The sequence below is a fragment of the Hyposmocoma kahamanoa genome, unplaced genomic scaffold (genome assembly GCF_003589595.1).
Source record: "Hyposmocoma kahamanoa isolate Upper Pololo Valley unplaced genomic scaffold, ASM358959v1 87, whole genome shotgun sequence".
In the NCBI taxonomy this organism is placed as follows: Eukaryota; Metazoa; Arthropoda; class Insecta; order Lepidoptera; family Cosmopterigidae; genus Hyposmocoma; species Hyposmocoma kahamanoa.
In genome coordinates this window covers 646354-664813 of record NW_020654422.1, presented here as the reverse complement: position 1 = coordinate 664813, position 18460 = coordinate 646354, and the positions used below count along the sequence as shown (strand labels likewise).

Sequence of the window (18460 nt, the reverse complement as noted above, 5' to 3'; positions counted from 1 at the left end):
CTCCAATTGGCCAGCCCGAATTCGAAACAATTGACGGGTGTCGTCAATGGGTGTCGTCAATTGTTTCACTTCAAAACGACCAGATAACTTGAGCTTTGCTATGATTGTCGAAAATTGCAAAATTACACATTTAATATTTAATTACCGATGAAATTCGATTCCGTTTGTTTCGTAATTAGATGTTTTGTTGTATCTCTCTACACCACCGAATGGAACAGCACGCCATCGTTAAAGATATTATCTTTATTACAATATACACAAAATATTTTTGGAATATACGGAGACGTACACACAGGTCAGTTGTTGGCGCTGTCTATATTTCATTCCAAACGAGTGTTGATTGATGATTGATTGTATTTATAAGTGATATGTCACTGATGAGTTGCCAGCAATGTACTTTATTTCATCTCTATTTCTGGTTATATATAAGGTTCGTTACCCAACGTGTCAAAAAGTTTTAGGCGTCCTCCTGTTATCGTACATGAAATCTAGCGCCTAGCATTTAAGGCTTAAATACAGCTAATTTTATTTTTATGATAGCATGTGACAGGACGAACAAAATGTGAACCTGGTTTGTAAGCGACACACCTGTCCATTGCAGATTATTGATTATTATACATTTTAATATTATTCATTATTATTACATATTATATTATTGGGGTCCATAAAGGGAGCCTCCGCACATGACGAACTTTTCTGTACGTCTGTCGCACCCTGGGCAAGAACCGGCGAGTACCTTACCAAGCATTACATCAATACGATAAAAAGAAGAAGAATAAGAATTATTTTTGTACCTAATTACCTAACACAAAGATCTGCAACAAGCACAGAAAGCATGGTTTACTAGTTTCTTATTATAATCATTGATATAGAGATCGAACAAAAATTCCTTTACTCTAACTGGACTGTTGCCACACCGGGGTGTAGATAGATATCTTGAGAGCATGTTGTATAAATGAATTGTAAACATGAATTTAGTTTTTTTTATAATATCAAGTGACGGGACAAACAAGTCGTACGCCTAATGGTAAGCTACACGCGTGTCCATAACAGTATCAGTGCCACTTCTTGCACTAATAGCTTTAAATCGCAAAGATCTGAGGGGTACTGCCACTGCGCCCTTCGCCCTGAGACATAAGTTGACAAGTCCCATGTGCCTGTAATTTTGCCAGCACCCACAGCCTTCAAAACCGGAACACAATAATGCTGACATTACTGTTTGGCTGCAGAAATAGGAAAGGTCCTTGGACGAACTTTTTCATAAGGGGCTCTACTGCTACTTAAAAAGTTTTGAAGTTACTACAGGTACTACGTGTACTAAGGTACAGGTAAGTATTTGTGTGGTCACTGGTGGGGTAGGTGCGCCACATACAGGTTTAGGGTAACCTAAACTTCAAGGTTTCTACCCTTTATCTAGTTCTTATTATTATAACATCACTATCAATATGTGACTAATTACACTTTGTGCCTTAAAGTCATTGTGTACGGGGTGCACGAAATGAGCCTCCCCACACAACTTACCACTTTTTTCTTGTACATATGGCACATCCGGGGCAACAAGCTACGAGTACTACGTCGATTGGTAAATTTTTTCACCATAACAAGCATTGTACGACACGATTTTGAGACATGACAGTAAGTAATTAATAATAATTATAGGCAAAATACAAAACTGCCTCCGTGGCCGAACGGTTACCATACCGGACTGCCACGCAGAGGTCCCCGGGTTCGATTCCCGGGCCGGGAGAAATATTTGTATGGCCTACATTTATTTCTCTCGTGAGTTTGGGTGTAATTTGTGGTTGTTTATGTATGTGTCCATGGCAGCCGAGACACAGGGTTTCCCTAGTGCGGGGCTATGTTGAGTGTGTGCGTTATTATTATTATTATTATTGTTTATCAGAGGAATTTTAAGGAGTACAATCTATCGTCTATTGACATAGATCTGTTCAGTACCAGTGTAGGCTTGATTCGATGAACGTTTACTAAGCAATATTTTACGTTAATTCCTGTCTATAAGACATGAGTGTTGTTGGTTGGGCTATATAGGATTCGATATTTTTCCTTTTTTTTTCCTTTTTTCCCCTGTATTGGCAATTGTACCTGTTCTTAATGTGTAAAATAATATTGTGTTCTTTCCATTTCAATAAAGTTTTAGTTTCTGCTGACTAAAAAGTAAAATATTTTGTTATACTTGTGGAGATTTGTATTTAATTAGCATTTTCACCTGTTACTTAACATATATTTATTGTTAAAAATTCGCTGTAAATCTTCCAAAAATAAATAAATAAATAAGTTAGTAACTTTACTCACGTAGTTGGATGTTCGATTTGTCGGTGCTCGAATGGGTTGTATGGCTTCTCATCACACACGACATCTTTAGAGGCTATGCTTAGCGACGACTTGAAGCCTGGATTACCAGTTAGGTCAGCTCTGTAACAAAGAACATACGGTTCACTTTTGTATTGCAATTTGTAAGTCGTCGGCCTACATGCAGTTTTGAACTTGAGCGATTACAGTGCTATTATGGGTTGACACTGCCTCACCTCGAATTCAACGTAATGCTGACATTACTGCTTGGCGGCAGAAAGAGGCAAGGTGGCAGTACCTCTCTGGACGAACTCTTTCACAAGGACCTCTACTGCTCTAGAACACGTAAGAAATGAAATAACTTTTTCTAGATTTAAACTCGCGCATATTTGTTTTTTAAACAAATCAATGTTCCGGTATAGTGCCATGGTCATGGCTGATATTTATTGTTAAATATTCAACAATATTCGTTTTCAAAGAATGCAAAAAAGTTAAAGTTACATTCGTTTGATGTTGTGAAAATAAATACGACATCAATCCTACCAAAAGGTCAAAAATATTTTTTTTAGGCAAAACTTTATTCTCAATATTCGTTGAGGTTCTGCTTATCTGTGATTTCAGTATTCTACTTGCGCAATACTTTCTTTGTCACACTAAAAGCCTTGTCTCAAATTAGCAAATTCCGAGTATTATAGGGTCATTCGGGGTAACTGAGCGCTGTGGGTAAGTGTGCGAAAGATCTATATCTCCAGAACGAAGGAAAGAGAGGTTGGCGGTGTGTTCGGGTCAAATCAAGGGTAACTTATTAGTTCCGATTTGGCACATTGTCACCGGTTAATGTTTTTAAGAATCTGTTTTTGTTGTTTATGTCCATAGATTTTTGTATCTCAAAAACAGTGTATATAGCAACTGTATTTTTATCCCGTAACTGTTTATTGTATATAACTCTCTATATTTCTTTAAAAAATTCAGGCTATAGTCGGTTCCAAATATTTCTTGATTTTCATTTGCAATTCTGTGCTCGAAGGAAAGAGCACGTGGGTAAGTGTGCGCGTGTGTGCCCTTATAATTTTTTACTACTTACAATATTTGTAACATGCTTTCATTTTATATTTCAGTACCTAATCGTCATACCTCTGAATTCTACATGGTTATTTTTATAATACTTACAGCCTCGCCACAGAAACTATATTAATAAATTCATAAACAACAACTTTTTTTAACTGCCTATGTGGCCGAACGGTTACCATGCCGGACTGCCACGCAGTGGTCCTGGGTTCGATTCCCGGGCGGGGAGAAATATTTGTATAGTCTACATTTATTTCTCACGTGAGTATGGGTGTAATTTATCATTGTCTATGCGTGTGTCCATGGCACCCGCGATACAGGGTTTCCCTAGTGCGGGGCTATGTGTGTGCGCGCGATATTATTATTTTTCCATGACTTTTTACAAAACATTATAAATTTACGAAAAATAATCTTTTAAATGTTTGTTGTAATGCCTTACAGTTTTTAGATCTGCATTTGGTAGAATAAGTTCAAACGTGCAAGCGTTCTCCGCAACGACTCCCATCTCCGTCCCGAACACAGATATTACCATTTAGAACGATCTATTTATTTTGTATGAATGTAAAATCTGATGATTTATTAAGTCATAGAACAAAAGTTATTGTTTATGATGTTAATAATATAGTCCTGCGATGTTGTTAGTATTTTAAATAGCCCAAACTTACATCAGTTTTTACGTTGATAAGATATTAATAAGATATTACTTTCTATTTTTCATATTTTTATATTACATATAGTAAGTAATATCAACAATATAATTCAAACATATTTAGGTTTTTTAATAAACAATACTTTTTTATTATTATATTATATAATTATTTTGACCATGGGAAGCAATGCACTCACGTATCCCACGTGCGTCTACTTACCTACCCCGTAAGGCTGATGCAAACGCGCGTTCGTGAAACTAAAATCGCGCGCGTGTGTAAAAGGTAGACGACAAGTGGCTGTATCGCGTTTGCATCGCTGCTAAAGTCGCCATTCGTAATCACTCTTGAGTTTTTGTTGTGATTTGAACTTAGACACAAACAAATGCTTCACTTATAATCTCAGTACAGAGTACCTACTAAAAAAACCGAACTCAAAAGTACGTGGAATTACATATAATTACCAAGTTTTATTGAAATCGGTTACCGGAAAGTGCGCAAACCCGGATTCATCTCCTAGTTCGCCTCTGTAAGGGACTTGACACAGGAGACAATAAAAATTGATTCTCACTTCTCAAAGTATATTGGGAGAGAAAAACGCCTTGAATTAAAGAATAGAAAAATCAACCATTAAAATAATTGCTCATTATACTAAAATTTAGGCGCTATTTATAAAAATGAATCTTCATGCGTGAACAGTCAACCTTAGAGGTGGATGATTTTCTTCAAAATTAAATGGGACCACTATGGAGGTACCCTCTTTCCAACAAAAAAAGAATCATGAAAATTGGTTCACAAATACCGGAGTTATCGCGTAACATACATACAAAAAAAATTACATATAGTCGAATTGAGAACCTCCTCCTTTTATTGAAATCGGTTAAAAATGTCTGCGTGTATGGAGGGTGTGCTTGTGAGGGATGTGATTGTGTGGGGTGTGTTTGTGAAATAGTATGCAATGAGATATATGTAGGTATACAACATATACTAAAAAAATTACTTGCGAACTTTGTATGTGTGATGAGATAATCATAAATAATGTTATAAATGTATGTGATTATACCCATTTTCTTTTATAATATCAAGTGACGGAGCGAACAAGTCGTGCGCCTGATGGTAAGCTACACGCCTGTCCATAACAGTTCCAGCGCCACTCCGAGTTTTCAATCGCAAAGATCTGAGGGGCACTGCCACTGCGCTCGTCACCCTGAGACATAATTGCTATTCTCCAACGTTTTTCTCGCTCAATATACTTTGAGTAATGAGAACCGATTTTTATTATCTCCTGTGTCAAGTCCCGTATAGTGGTGAACTAGGGGATGAGTCCGGGTTTGTTCACATTCCGGTTACCGATTTCGATAAAACTTGGTAATTATATGTACTTCCACGTACTTTTGAGGTCAGTTTTTTTGAACTGTTATAATTGTCTAATGTGGTTAATTATAATTAGTTTCGCTATATTTGTGTGTTTTTTGATTTGTTATTCTATATTCTAATAAAGTACTATAGTTAACTCGAAGATAATAAAAATTAATAAATGTAAAAAAAGTTACATTTCCAGAGTGTAATTTAAAAATTCGCTTTGCATTGGTACTACCGAGAATCGAACCCGGGACCACCTCATTAATTGCTCACCTAATGGATAACGCCACTAAGAATCGTATTCCAGAACTCTACTCAATACTCAAGTCAGGACTTGAACAGACTTGAGTATGATTTCAAGCACTGGAAATACGACCCTAATGGCACGTACTTGAGTATGATTTTCAGTGTTCATGTAATACTCAAGTCCTGACTTGAGTATTGAGTAGAGTTCTGGAATACGACCCTAAGACATTCAAAGTTAGGATATCCATGACACTGCGACAATAGTGCAACTGTCATACAAAGCCATTTACGACTGCGATAATGTGAATGTCTCAAAATAAACTGGTTAGTTTAACGGACCAAGGGCATGACCAGTTTAAGATGACCACCAAGCTCCACGGAAACTGGTCGTTGCCATCATTTCTTTAAATAATACTTTCATTAGACACAGAGACAGAGTGTGAGACAAACCTGTCCGTGGACAGATTGTAGGGTGGTGAATATGAGTCATGTGTAAGGTTATATTTTGCATCGACTGTACACAGAATCAGTGAGCCGTATAAACAATAGAGAGTACTTGATTTCTCATTGACAATTTTACAAAAGAATCGATGCGGATGGTTAGACACGGTTGCGTAATTCACAACAAATCAAGGCTAATTCAGAGATAATTAAAAAAAACGTTGTAGAAAACATTATAGTTTTGCGTTTATATTTAGAATTACATCTGCCGCAATTTCGTTGCTTTGATATCTACTCAGAAAATTCTTTAGTTTATATCTTTTGAGTGCGACTGTATAGTCATCTTCTGAGTTGGCTAGTTCCATCTTTGCTCCAGGGCTAGGTAGTGGTACTAAAGCAAGAGTATTTATTTAAAAGAAAGTTTTAGCAGCAGTAGAGCTCCTCATGAAACAGTTCATCTAGGAAAGTACTGCCACGTTACATAATTCTGCCGCCTAGCAGTAATGTGAGCATTGCTGCGTTCCGGATTTGAAAGGCAAAGGTGCTGGTGAAATTGTGATGAAAAAGGCGGCAGAAATGGCTAAGGTAGAAATACTTACCTGGACGAACTCTTTTCACAAGGATCTTTATTGCTACTAAGTTAAGGTAATAAATAAATCGTATAAAATACTTACGTGGATTTGAAGTTGTCGACTGAAGCGTCTTCTTTCTTATTCGAACTCATTTTTTACAGTAAATGATAAATCTGAAACAAAAACATGATATTCTTTTAATATACTATAGTATTAGCTGTAATTTTGGACTGTTCAATACTAGTCCGTGTCTACCAACCCGAGAGATAGGGTTTTTCGGAGAGACTATAGGCTCAACGGTAAGACCAGGGTACGGCGGACGTCCGTGCCAAGTACTCTGTCAGTCATATGCCTTCTTGGGCGTCTCTGGCGGACCCGGACTTGGGTACGGACTCACCGGGCACGGGTTTGTGGTTAGCTGCAGGGAACGGACACGTTCGTCTGCCCCGGTGGTGTGTGGCCGGGGCGCTCATCACGCGCGCGCAGCTAACGCGTCTTAGTAGCGGTCTAATTGAGGGCCCGAGGCGGGGAAACGCGCGAGAGACGTGAGTTGCCCTTCAAGTCGGGGTTATGTCCGGACACTGTCGCAGGACACTGCCACTTGGCATACCCGGCACTTGCCCGGAGAGCTAGTAGAGGATGAGCTAGACATCTACCTTCGGCCGCGTAGGAATTTGGGAACTGGAGAGACGCCGTTCATTCGGCGTCGGGAACTGAGCGTGCCTACAGCTCCGGTACCTATCTAGAAAATAGGGAGGGTGCACCGGGGGCGACTCACCTAAGGTACCAGCCTTACAGAGAACCGGATGAAGTACGTGCAAACGTGCTAATCCGGGGTTAGGACTTAGATGGACCGCTCTTACTGTAACCGGCATAGAGTTGATTTTAAATCTTATTTGCGCGAAAAGAGCCTCGCTGCGCGACATACCATTTCTTTCTGGTACGTCTGGTGCACATTGGGCAACTATCAGGGAGTACCTTACGCCTATTGGCAAATAATTTCACCACGATGGTAAGCATTATAGTATTTGCCAAATACGTTATGAAAATGTCTGGTAAAGTAACTTAAAATTAGTTATGATGCCTTAGGTAATTGGTTTTTCGTTTTCAGGTAAGCATTTAATGTTGTTATTTTTTGTACTTTACTCATTTTTAAGTTAATTCTTGTTTGCTATAGTAATAATTATTAGTACAAATATCTAAATTAGTACTAAAAAAAAATTCGATCCGTATTTTATATATTATCCGTAAGACCCGGTTAGATTCGCACCAACATCTTCCAGCAAACCGTGCCGTGCCGTGAGGTTTGTTCGAAAAAACAAATATACGCGATTTAATCCGGAAAAATAGTTTCATTTCCTAATGGAATAATTTCATGAAAATAATTGAACATCGTGGCAGTCAAACATCGTGACATACAATAAACTTAACAATTTATTCTTGTTGCATAGTTATTCGGTTATTTGTACTGTCTTTGCTTCTCAGGAGAAAGGCTTAGCCTAATGTGGGGATCTTAGTTCAAATATGTAAATCTGCTAATATGTAAATTATTGTTCAAGTAGATGTAAATATTTTGTTACACTAACGAAAAAATACGTAACAACTATACTATTGTTGGTCAAGTCAATATTATTTCTTCTTACTACGCCAGCCCACGTACAGTCTTTTTAAGAATGCTTTCGATTTGATCTGAAAATATTTTTGCTGCCCGTATAACATCTAAATTTTTAATTCAAATACTACATAAAAGCAATAATAAAAAAATTACTAAAATTACTAAGTATGAATTCTTATACCACAACCCTGACAGCAGTTATTACTTTCCGTTTGAAATAAGTTCAACGAGACTTCCTCGAATATCTTCTTTAAACCTAACAATTTTCAGAAAACATTCCTTTCAGAAAATTTTTATCTAAAAGAAGAAAAGAAGCGAAATTTTCTCACGAATAAAGCATTATTTATTAGGAAATTTCGCTTGCTTTGTTCGTCGCCATTCGTAACGTTCTGCGACACAATAAGATGTTAACTTCGTATAGCGTATCGTTGAAAGTTGTCATGGTGCGGTAAAGTGAAGAATACTTGCCCACGCAAAAGATTTTTCGAATACCTTATCTCATACGAGACAAGATATCCGAAAATATATTTTACGGGTCCCTTCCAAATTTATACAAAGGATGGTAATGTACTACAATTACACGTTGCTATGCAACTCTATTCGTGACACTCCCCATCTAGAAGGATCCTGAAGGTTCGACTACACATACTTTTTTTTAATGCCGAGTGACGGGACAAACAAGTCGTGCGCCTGATGGTAAACATAGTAACGCGCCTGTCCATGACAGTTGCAATGCCACTCACGAGCTTTAAAACACAAAGATCTGAGGGGCACTGCCACTGTGCCTGTCACCCTGAGACATAAGTTGATAAATTTCGTGTGCCTGCACAGAAAAAAAGGATTTCTAATAATAAGAAAGAGCAATTTCTCAAAATATTTGCTAATTCTGAAAAAAATACTTATTAAAAGTAATAAAATATTCTCATTTCAAAAATATTGCTTATCTTTCTCTAATACAATTTTACTCTTAACTTTATTCTAACTTTTAGACAAATACGTTCACTTCAAGATTTTATTTCATTTCTAATCAATTAATTGGACTTTACTTACATCAAGAAAGTTTTACCTCTTACATCAAATTTAAATCATCCTAAGTGAATTCAAAATTTCTTGGGTGTATTTTAAGAAAATATATTCTTAAACAAAAAAAGAAGTAGTTTGCTATTCAGATTAATATTCTAAATTCTAGAGTATATTTTTAAAGCAACATTTCGTTGCGTTTTCACAATCAATATTGTCGTGACATGTCGCCGAAGGCGCACGCGGTAACGATTACTTTTACTTGTGCTTGTAATAAAAAAATCATAAACAGCGACTCTAACACACCTATTTCGTACCATGAAAATTGATTTCACATTAGATGCAGAGTTTCAAGACATTATACCGAACCGTTAACATGGTAACGATATAATCTTAATATTACGCTTGAATAATAGAGTTACTGTCTACGAGTTTATTTCTTCTAATACTGTTTATAGCATAGACAAATTCGTCGGCTAAATTTGTTAACCTTGTAACCTCCGTCAATGTGAACTTTTGTGTAGACACAAAACACAGAATATGTAACATAAGTAGGTAATTATACTATAATAAATGATTGTAACATAATACAAATATTCTTTATTGCACATGGACAAATACATAATAATATAAAAAAATAAAAATGACAGGTACCACAGGCCACCTTATTGGTAAATAGCATTCTCTTACTAGCAACCTTCGGGTTACAGGAAAAATTGTAATATAAAATTATTTGAAGGCGCAACGCACATATTGCACATATACAAAGGAAGAAGAAAATAATAAAAATAACGATAATAAAATACTAAATAAGTAACTAAATGAAAATAATAATAGTATAAATAATAATAATAAATATAAGAAAAATATACACATAATTATATAAATTGATGACTGTATAAAACACGGTAATAATAACAATTTGTACAAGATTTAAAACAGGTAGGAATGGGAGAAATAATAATATTTAGAATGTAAGATAGTGAGCTTAAAGTACAGTTTTGAAAGAATTAACAGACTAAGCGCGTCTGATTGATTCGGGGAGGGAATTCACAACAGTTTGATGCTTCTAACCTTGAAGAAGTTAGAAGAGTGGACATATAAAGCTTAAGGAAAGATTAAGATAATAAATTTTTAAATAAATAGAGAACAGAGTATAGATTGGATAAAATGCGAAAGTCCCTACGATGACGAATGAGTAGCCATCCAAGTTTGGATCGAAAGTGTGAAAAATGGTCAAATTTACGCAAGCCAAAAATAAATCTAATGCATAGATTCTGAAACCGCTCCAGCTTATAGAGTAGACCCTCAGCCCGTTTATAACTAAAGGAAGGTCTACAAATTACCCAAGCAGCACACCCATATTTAAATATATACTATAAGACATCTAATAGAGTTTAATTCGATTGAATATTTTAAGAGTTCAAATTCCCTCAAGATATCTCAAAGAAGGTTTCTAGATAATTTATAGTAAAAGTGGGCACATCTTTATTAGTAGATCACAAGAGTGCTTTGAGAAACTATCTGTAGGTAGTGTTAAGAGTGATTCTTATCTTTTTCTGAAGTAACCCTTCTAGAATACTACAAGACCATTTGTAGAATGTAGACAGTTTTTATTTAGTCTTGTAGATAGTTTTTAGATAGTTTATAGTCTATGATAGTTTTCTTAGTAATGCCATTTTAAAACCAAAATACTAAAGCTTTACAAACATAGGACGCAATTCTCTTAATAGTAATAGATTTCATGTTTAATGGCTTACAAAATATAAACTATATAAATTGCAACATGGCGAAATTAAATATAATATATCTGACTTTTTCGCGCGATGTTTAATTGGTTGGAAAGCGCAAATTGACGTGCGACTTTAAATACATTGTGAAAAGTGATGTAAAACCTGTCATAAAAGTAATGCGCTCGCTAAATTTTAAATATTTAAGTATAAAATATAAACTTAATAAAAATACAGTTATGGATTTTCGGTTTTAAATATTTATAGAAAGCTTAAATATACAAAATAATTCACAAAACAAACCATTTCCAAGAAGTTCTAGGCTTTTTCAACTTAGATTTACTTTTTAAAAAGAAAACAATTTTTTCTCGGCTACTTCATAGTCATTATTTGAAAATAAAAATGGCGATAAGAATTTAAAGCTTTTTTCAAAACACGGTTGCGAGCATTTTGTCTATAGCTTTATCTATAGAAAAAACTTTAAAATACGAAAAGATTATTTTTACTTGCTTTAGTGTAGTTGAATTTGTCGAAGAATATTCCTCCTATGAGATTTTTATGATTGTCTACAAAACGCGATGTTTCTAAGCGATTGTTTCTTTTGACAGTATTACAAAACCCTTATAAGCTTTTACCAAATAATAAGCGCTTTATGCATAAAAAAACTTTTCAAAACACTAGGTCAAAAAAACAATGGGAAAAAATCCAATTTGTCGCAAAAAAAACGTTATTTTGCATAATTGTATGGAATGTGTTATAATATGACTAGAAAGGTGGATAAATTTACTATCATTTAAATATAAGGAATATTTTAATGACATACCTAACTTATGATGGAAGAAATAAAATTTTCATTATAACATTGAGGTTATTTTTTCACGCCAACCACATTTCACACATTGATTTCACTGTATTCTATTGATAAACGGCACAATACACATACACAACATTGAAGTACAGTAGTTTACGCGCTCATTTCAATTGTTTTTATCATTTCACAACACGGAATTACTTCACAATGTTTATTTATTTGTCAACAAACAAATGCCGGCCATGACCGGCCCGAGCACGAATTACGACTATTGTATCCAGCGTTGCCAATTTGTAGGGAATTCCCATTGACTTACAAATAAATGGACGACGGGTCTAATACAAAAACCACGAAAAAAACGTCTCAAGTCAACCTATTTAAACGTAGTTACATGTAAAGGAATATGAAAAAGCTAAAACATTGAATTTAAATTGTAATGTCATCGCAGTACTGTCTAATTTTGCTTGCAACAATTGAAAGGCGCAAAAAAACACCATATTCAGCTTCTACTGGAAACTTACCAAAATACACCATATCGCACCCTTAGTAATATAAGGGCACAATCCAAAAAAAGTAGATTTTTGGGAAATCGCGTATTAAGATTCTGGATTCCTACATTACACCTATTTTTTCAAATAATATGCTTATTATTTAAGTTATAAATATGAAATTTGGCAGATTTGTTCTTTGATAAATGTATTATAAAGAGCAATAAAAAAAATAATAATATAAATAAATTCCATAAGTTTCAAGCAAGTTAAAAAAACACTTTCAAGTTAGACCCATATAGTACAAAAAATATAACAGAAATATGGAGCTATATAAGTTTGATCCCATTTATTATTTAAGTCCCTATCAAGTCCCAAATTTCCCAAAAATCTACTTTTTTTGGATTGTGCCCTTATATTACTAAGGGTGCGATATGTAGCTTGTAGTGAAAAGTACTTGAACACAGTGTAACGGAGTAGCCTTTATTATTTATAAATAAATTTTATATGTAAATGTTGAATTTTATACAATGCCATTCATTACGAGTTAGGGGTGTCTGATTTTTTTTCTTGAGTTTCGAGAATTCTCGTACCCGATTTCCCGAGTTATACGAGAATTTTTTTTAAAACCGTAAAAAATCAGCTCAATCAACTATAAAACTAAATGTGAACTTTTCGAAAGTTGTTTTGGCCTGGGTGTTCTGAGTTGTGCCCCGTAATAAATTCCATCGTTCTTGGTCCCAGGTTCGATTCCCGGTAGAACCAATTTGGGAAATGAACTTTTGTAAATTGGTTCTGCTCTGGGATTCTGTTGTTCTGATACTCGTGGGGAGTATGTACAGAGAGTTCCCTAGTTTCAGACCAGGTGATTGTCTTACAATAGAATACCAACACCAGAACCATTTAGAAAAGTTAATTTGTTAAATTGATCCTACCCGTATCGAACCCGGGTACTTCTCATCCAGTGCCCACAGTGCAAACCGTTAGGCTATCAAGGTTGTACTATTTGTATTATTATGCATTGTTTACATGTGAAAGCTACAAATTGCTTAAACTTAAAAAAAAATCCTATTTAATTTGCAGTGTTAGTCTGCTTCAATTACCTTCTTTGTTTCTTAAGTTGGTATATTTTGTCATTCATCCAACTTTTGATTTTTAATGCATTTTGGCGGTGTAAGATGTAATCTCTGTTAATACTTGTCACTTTCTCCTTAAGTTCAAGCTATGTTTACTGGATAAATTCCTGTATTTTCTCGTTTCTATGCACAGTTCACTCATTGATGTAATCACATACCAAAGCTTTAATATAAATTTAATAAAATTTAATATAATGCCTAGGCACCAAAAACCAGTTCTTACTAGCAATGTTGGCAAAGCTGTTTTTTTTAATTTTCGTAAGCCTTTGCTGGTTATGTACATATCCGATTGTCTGAAATGAGCCGAGCAAACAAATTTGTATATTTTCATGATAAAATGTTCTTCTCGTCGCGATTCAGCTATTATATTTCTCCATAGTGAGCAAAGTATAGGTAAATATATCTCGAGGAAAACTGAAACAAATACATTTATTATGCCATGCCATAAGAAATGTACCGATGTTTCGATTTTTTTGAATTCAAATTTAACGTAAAGCCAAACTTTCATAATCCTGAAAACCGATTCATAATAAAACCGTTATGCTTTAGGGAGTTTTGGATGCTTATTACAAAGAAAAGACTAAGTTAGCTTAGGTTCTAAAAAAAAACCAAAAAAAATACTTTCGGAAATTATGGTAATTATAATTATGGAAATTCTTGCAAACGTTATTTCGGGCAAATGTATTTTCGGTCTTCTCATTCGTAACCCCAAGCCGTAGAAAGAGTACAACAATATTTGAAAGTATTGCTAACATGTATTAAAAAATATTTTCGTAATAACATTAGCATGAAAGCGACTCTATGAAATTTTTGTTCTAAACATTTCAAACGCTTGTGTTTGAAACAATTCAAATTGACGTGTTGGGTCTCGTTCAGTCTTTTACGCAAGCTACGAGTCGGAAAGAGACAGTTAACTATTTGATTATTTTGATTGCTTTTGTAATTTATATTTACGATTAATTTAAATATAAATTAAATACTATATATAATAGTGCATAAAATAACACTTTTAAATGATAACTATGATAACACAATGTAGTACTTACTGAAAATATTTTTACTGCCTCCGTGGCCGAACGGTTACCATGCCGGACTGCCATGCAGAGGTCCCAGGTTCAATTCCCGGGTCGAGAGAAATATTTTTATGGCCTACATTTATTTCTCTCGTGAGTTTGGATATAATTTGTGGTTGTCTACGTGTGTGTCCATGGCACCCGCGACACAATGTGTATAGAACAATTTTACTAAAAATAATCAGTTGTTCTACAGATGAACTTAAAATAAGGACTATAAGAGTAAATCTTAAGAGAGATTACACTTAATTAAGTTGTTTGGTATTGAGAAGGTTTTAAAATTTGGACTTGAGTGAAATAAGTCTATAAGAACAACTTATTTTTTCTAAAACCATTTATAGAGAACTATTATCTAAATCTGTACAATATTAAGACTGTTTATAGATATAATAGTTTTAAGGCGTTTAAAGTGTGCTCCTTGGGTATATTTTAAGCTTTAATTTGAGTAGATAAGTGAAAAAAGAGATTTCCTCCAAAAACGGAGTTACTAGGTTTTCAAACTTAGCCAACGCAATTTTATTGCAGCCTAGAACTTAATCCCGCCAACCATCTCTCTCTCTCATCTTAGCGTTGTCCCGGTTGCGTCCTCAGCAGGGTTGCTGCGGAGCCCGGGTACCGCTTTCCTACTTTTTCTCCTCCACTTTGCACGGTCTTCGGCATCCTTAGTGGTGAGACCATTGGCACGCATATCACCCTTGGCGACGTCAAGCCAGCACTTCTTGGGTCTGCCCCTTCTACCGGGGCCCGGCGGAGGTGGCATAGCCAGACATTTGTTTCCCACGTAGCATGCCGGTTTCCGTAAGATGTGGCCGTACCAACGTAGGCGGCTTTCTTGCAGTTTATCTGCAATGTCACGGACATGAAGGCTGCCGCGGATGCGGGAGTTTCTGACACGGTCTTTCCGTGAAACTCCACACATCCAGCGCAGCATCTTCATTTCCGTGACACGCAGCTCCTGCTTATGACGCTCAAGTACGGGCCACGTTTCACTGCCATATAAAAGGACAGGCCTAATGATGGATTTATAGACCTGTCCTTTCAGCTTAACCGGCTAAATCTTGGGGTCACAAATTACACCAGTCACCTCACGCCACTTTGCCCAAGCGGCTGCGATTCGGGCTCTGACGTCGCAGTCGATGTCTCCGGACGCGCTAAGTACAGATCCCAAGTATTTAAACTGGCCCGTAGGCTCGACCGCGTCTTCGCCTATGCGTACGGGTAGGGGATCTGTAGCGTTGCAGACCATGTACTCAGTCTTCGCCACATTTAGTCTCAGACCGCCGTTCTCAAGCGACTCCTTCCACACATTCACTCGTCGTACCAGTCTCCCTCTATCCGCATCCGCCAGTGCGATATCGTCAGCGTACATAAGCATCCACGGGGGTTGCTCATGCGTGTCTCGGATGGAGCTTGAGACCTCGTCTAATATCACGCTGAACAGATAGGGACTGAGAACTGAGCCCTGGTGAACTCCGACTGTGACAGGGAAGGGTTTAGTGTCACCAACAGCAGTCCTAACCATGGAATCGGAATCGCGGTACATGTCTCGGATGATGTCAGTATAAGCTTCTGGTACCCCTTTGGATCTCAGTGCCCACCAGATCATTACACGGGGGATACAGTCGAAGGCCTTCTGCATGTCAAGAAACATGAAATGCAGAGGCGTATTCTTCAATCTGTATTTCTCCATGATGACCCTTAGGGCAAAAACAGGATCCATGGTCCCAAGACCAGGCCGAAACCCATATTGACCCTCCGAGACAGCACTCTCCTGTCGAATCCGAGAGTCTATTATACGCTCGAAGAGCTTCATGGTGTGGGACATGACCTTTATGCCCCGATAATCGCCACACTCCTGCACCGATCCCTTCCCTTTGAAGACTGGAGTGATAATACTCAGTCTCCATTGGTTAGGGATTTTACCGGTGAGGAGCACGCGATTAAAGAGGCCGGTAAGGATGCCCACACCACGGGGACCCATTGCCTTCCAGGCCTCGATGGGAACCCCATCGGCTCCGACAGCTTTCCGATTCTTCATGCGACGAAGAGCTAAGTGGACTTCCTCAGGCGTTACCGGTCGCACTAGTCCCTGATTCGGAGGGAGGACCGGTGGCTGCACCTCTCTGTGCTGCTGATTCAGCAGCTCGTGGAAATATGAGCGCCATCTCTCCTTCACCGCGTCGACCTCGCATATAAGGTTGCCATGAGGGTCTTTAATGCAGCGACACTTGGAAATATCTTGTGCCGCTAAGACCCTCGAACGTGCCAGCTTAAAGATAAGCTTCTGCCCCTCAGACGATTCCAACTTGTCATACAACGGCTGCAAGTGGTCCCGTCTGGCTCTGGCTACAGCTTTCTTAGCGGCACGTTTGGCATCCCTATATGCGTCGCGGTCTTCAGAAGATTCGGACGCTTGCCACGTTTTGAAGAGGCAAGCATCCGAATCCCGCCAACCATATCACTGTTTATTCAGAGCTATATTGGAGGTCCTTGTGATTGGAGTTCATCCAGGGAAATACCTATTTCTGTTGCCAAGCAGCAATGTGAGTATTACGGTTGGTACAGAGCGTTGCGGTTTTGAAGGATAAGGGCGCTGGTGAAATTACATACTTTTGAAATGATGAAATTACACTGATGAAATTACAAAGGACATATCAAGTTAAGTCTCAGGGCGCAATGGCAGAATCCCTCAGATTTAAAATAAAAATAACTAATAAACTTGAACAATAGAGTTAGTATCTACGACTCTCTTCCTGTAGGATTGATAGTATAGACAATGTGATGCGGCCCAGAACTTAATCACGCCGACCACGTCACTAGTAGCCGCCATTAAATCCTCAAGCATGCAGGTGTTAACATACGGGACACGATGTGTGGTAGACCATTGTTTAAATCGCACTGCATGAAAAATCCGGTTCTAAACCGGATGTTAGTGAGGTGCGATTCGCAATCGAAAATCCCCAAATGAACGAATTGTCCTTGCTCTGAGTCCAAAGCCCTATTACAAGACTTCCAAATTCATCAAGGCAATTTATATCCAAGAGGAACCAGGAAAACAAAAGGAATGCAGGACGAACTTTACTAAGTGGACGACTTGTAGGCCTAAATGTAGAGCTCGGTATAACTTAGGGCTTTATCTCGATGCATTTCCGCGTTCCGGAAAAAGGAACCAAGTTTCAACTTTGGAGACTAGACTTTGTTTTGGAATCGTAACTATAAATCCATGTTTCGCCACCTGTTACTATGCCCCACACCAAATTTGACGCCCCTTCTTTGAATCTGGTAAACATGGCATTGCACTAAGTAACGCGATCCGTTTTTTGAGCCTCAGTCAAATTGTGTGGGATCCACCGAGAGCACAGCTTTTTCACACCCAAATATTTGTATAGTATTGATTGTATTTGACTCATACCTATGCCTAAAGATGCCCGAATCTCATGGTATGTCACATGCCTGTCTGTTTTCATTGTTCACAGCAGTGGACGGGCGACCATCACGAAATTCGTCACAGATTCACACGACCGCGTTTCAATTCTGCAAACCAGCTGTAAATAGTCGTCTTGCATGGTGCTTTATCGCCAAAAGCAGTTTGAAGCCGAGCAAAGCTCTGCTGAGCTGTTAAATTACACTTAAAATCATAGAAAATCATACTATGAAAATTTTCACGAGTTAAATCCATGGTGAGCTAGACAATCAATTTCTAAAATGACGCCATAACGTAAAAACAAGTGACAGTCAGATGAAACAAACTGTATTCTACAGCCAAAGAGTTCCATTTTCAAATGTTGTAATTACTTTTTAAATATTGTTTATGTAAGTGGCCAGTTCCGGAAACTTATAGTGCGCCCTACGCTATGTATGGAAAATATGGATTATTGCAAGTTTCGTGTAGAAATATGGTCTAAACTAAATATGAAAAATATGGAAAATTAAAGTCACTT

General features: G+C 37.2%; 1 protein-coding gene across 1 annotated transcript in view; it reads right to left on the bottom strand.

The window, feature by feature from the left end:
* The window catches only part of LOC113235289 (proton-coupled amino acid transporter-like protein CG1139), a 41464-nt gene extending 34666 nt beyond the window's left edge, over nucleotides 1–6798 (bottom strand). The window contains exons 1-2 of the mRNA XM_026470948.1: nucleotides 6749–6798; nucleotides 2314–2433 (exon numbers count right to left, since the gene is read on the bottom strand). Coding sequence (XP_026326733.1) covers nucleotides 2314–2433; nucleotides 6749–6798 — 170 coding nt within the window. The remainder of the gene's footprint in view (nucleotides 1–2313; nucleotides 2434–6748) is intronic.
* Nucleotides 6799–18460: the final 11662 nt, after the last annotated feature.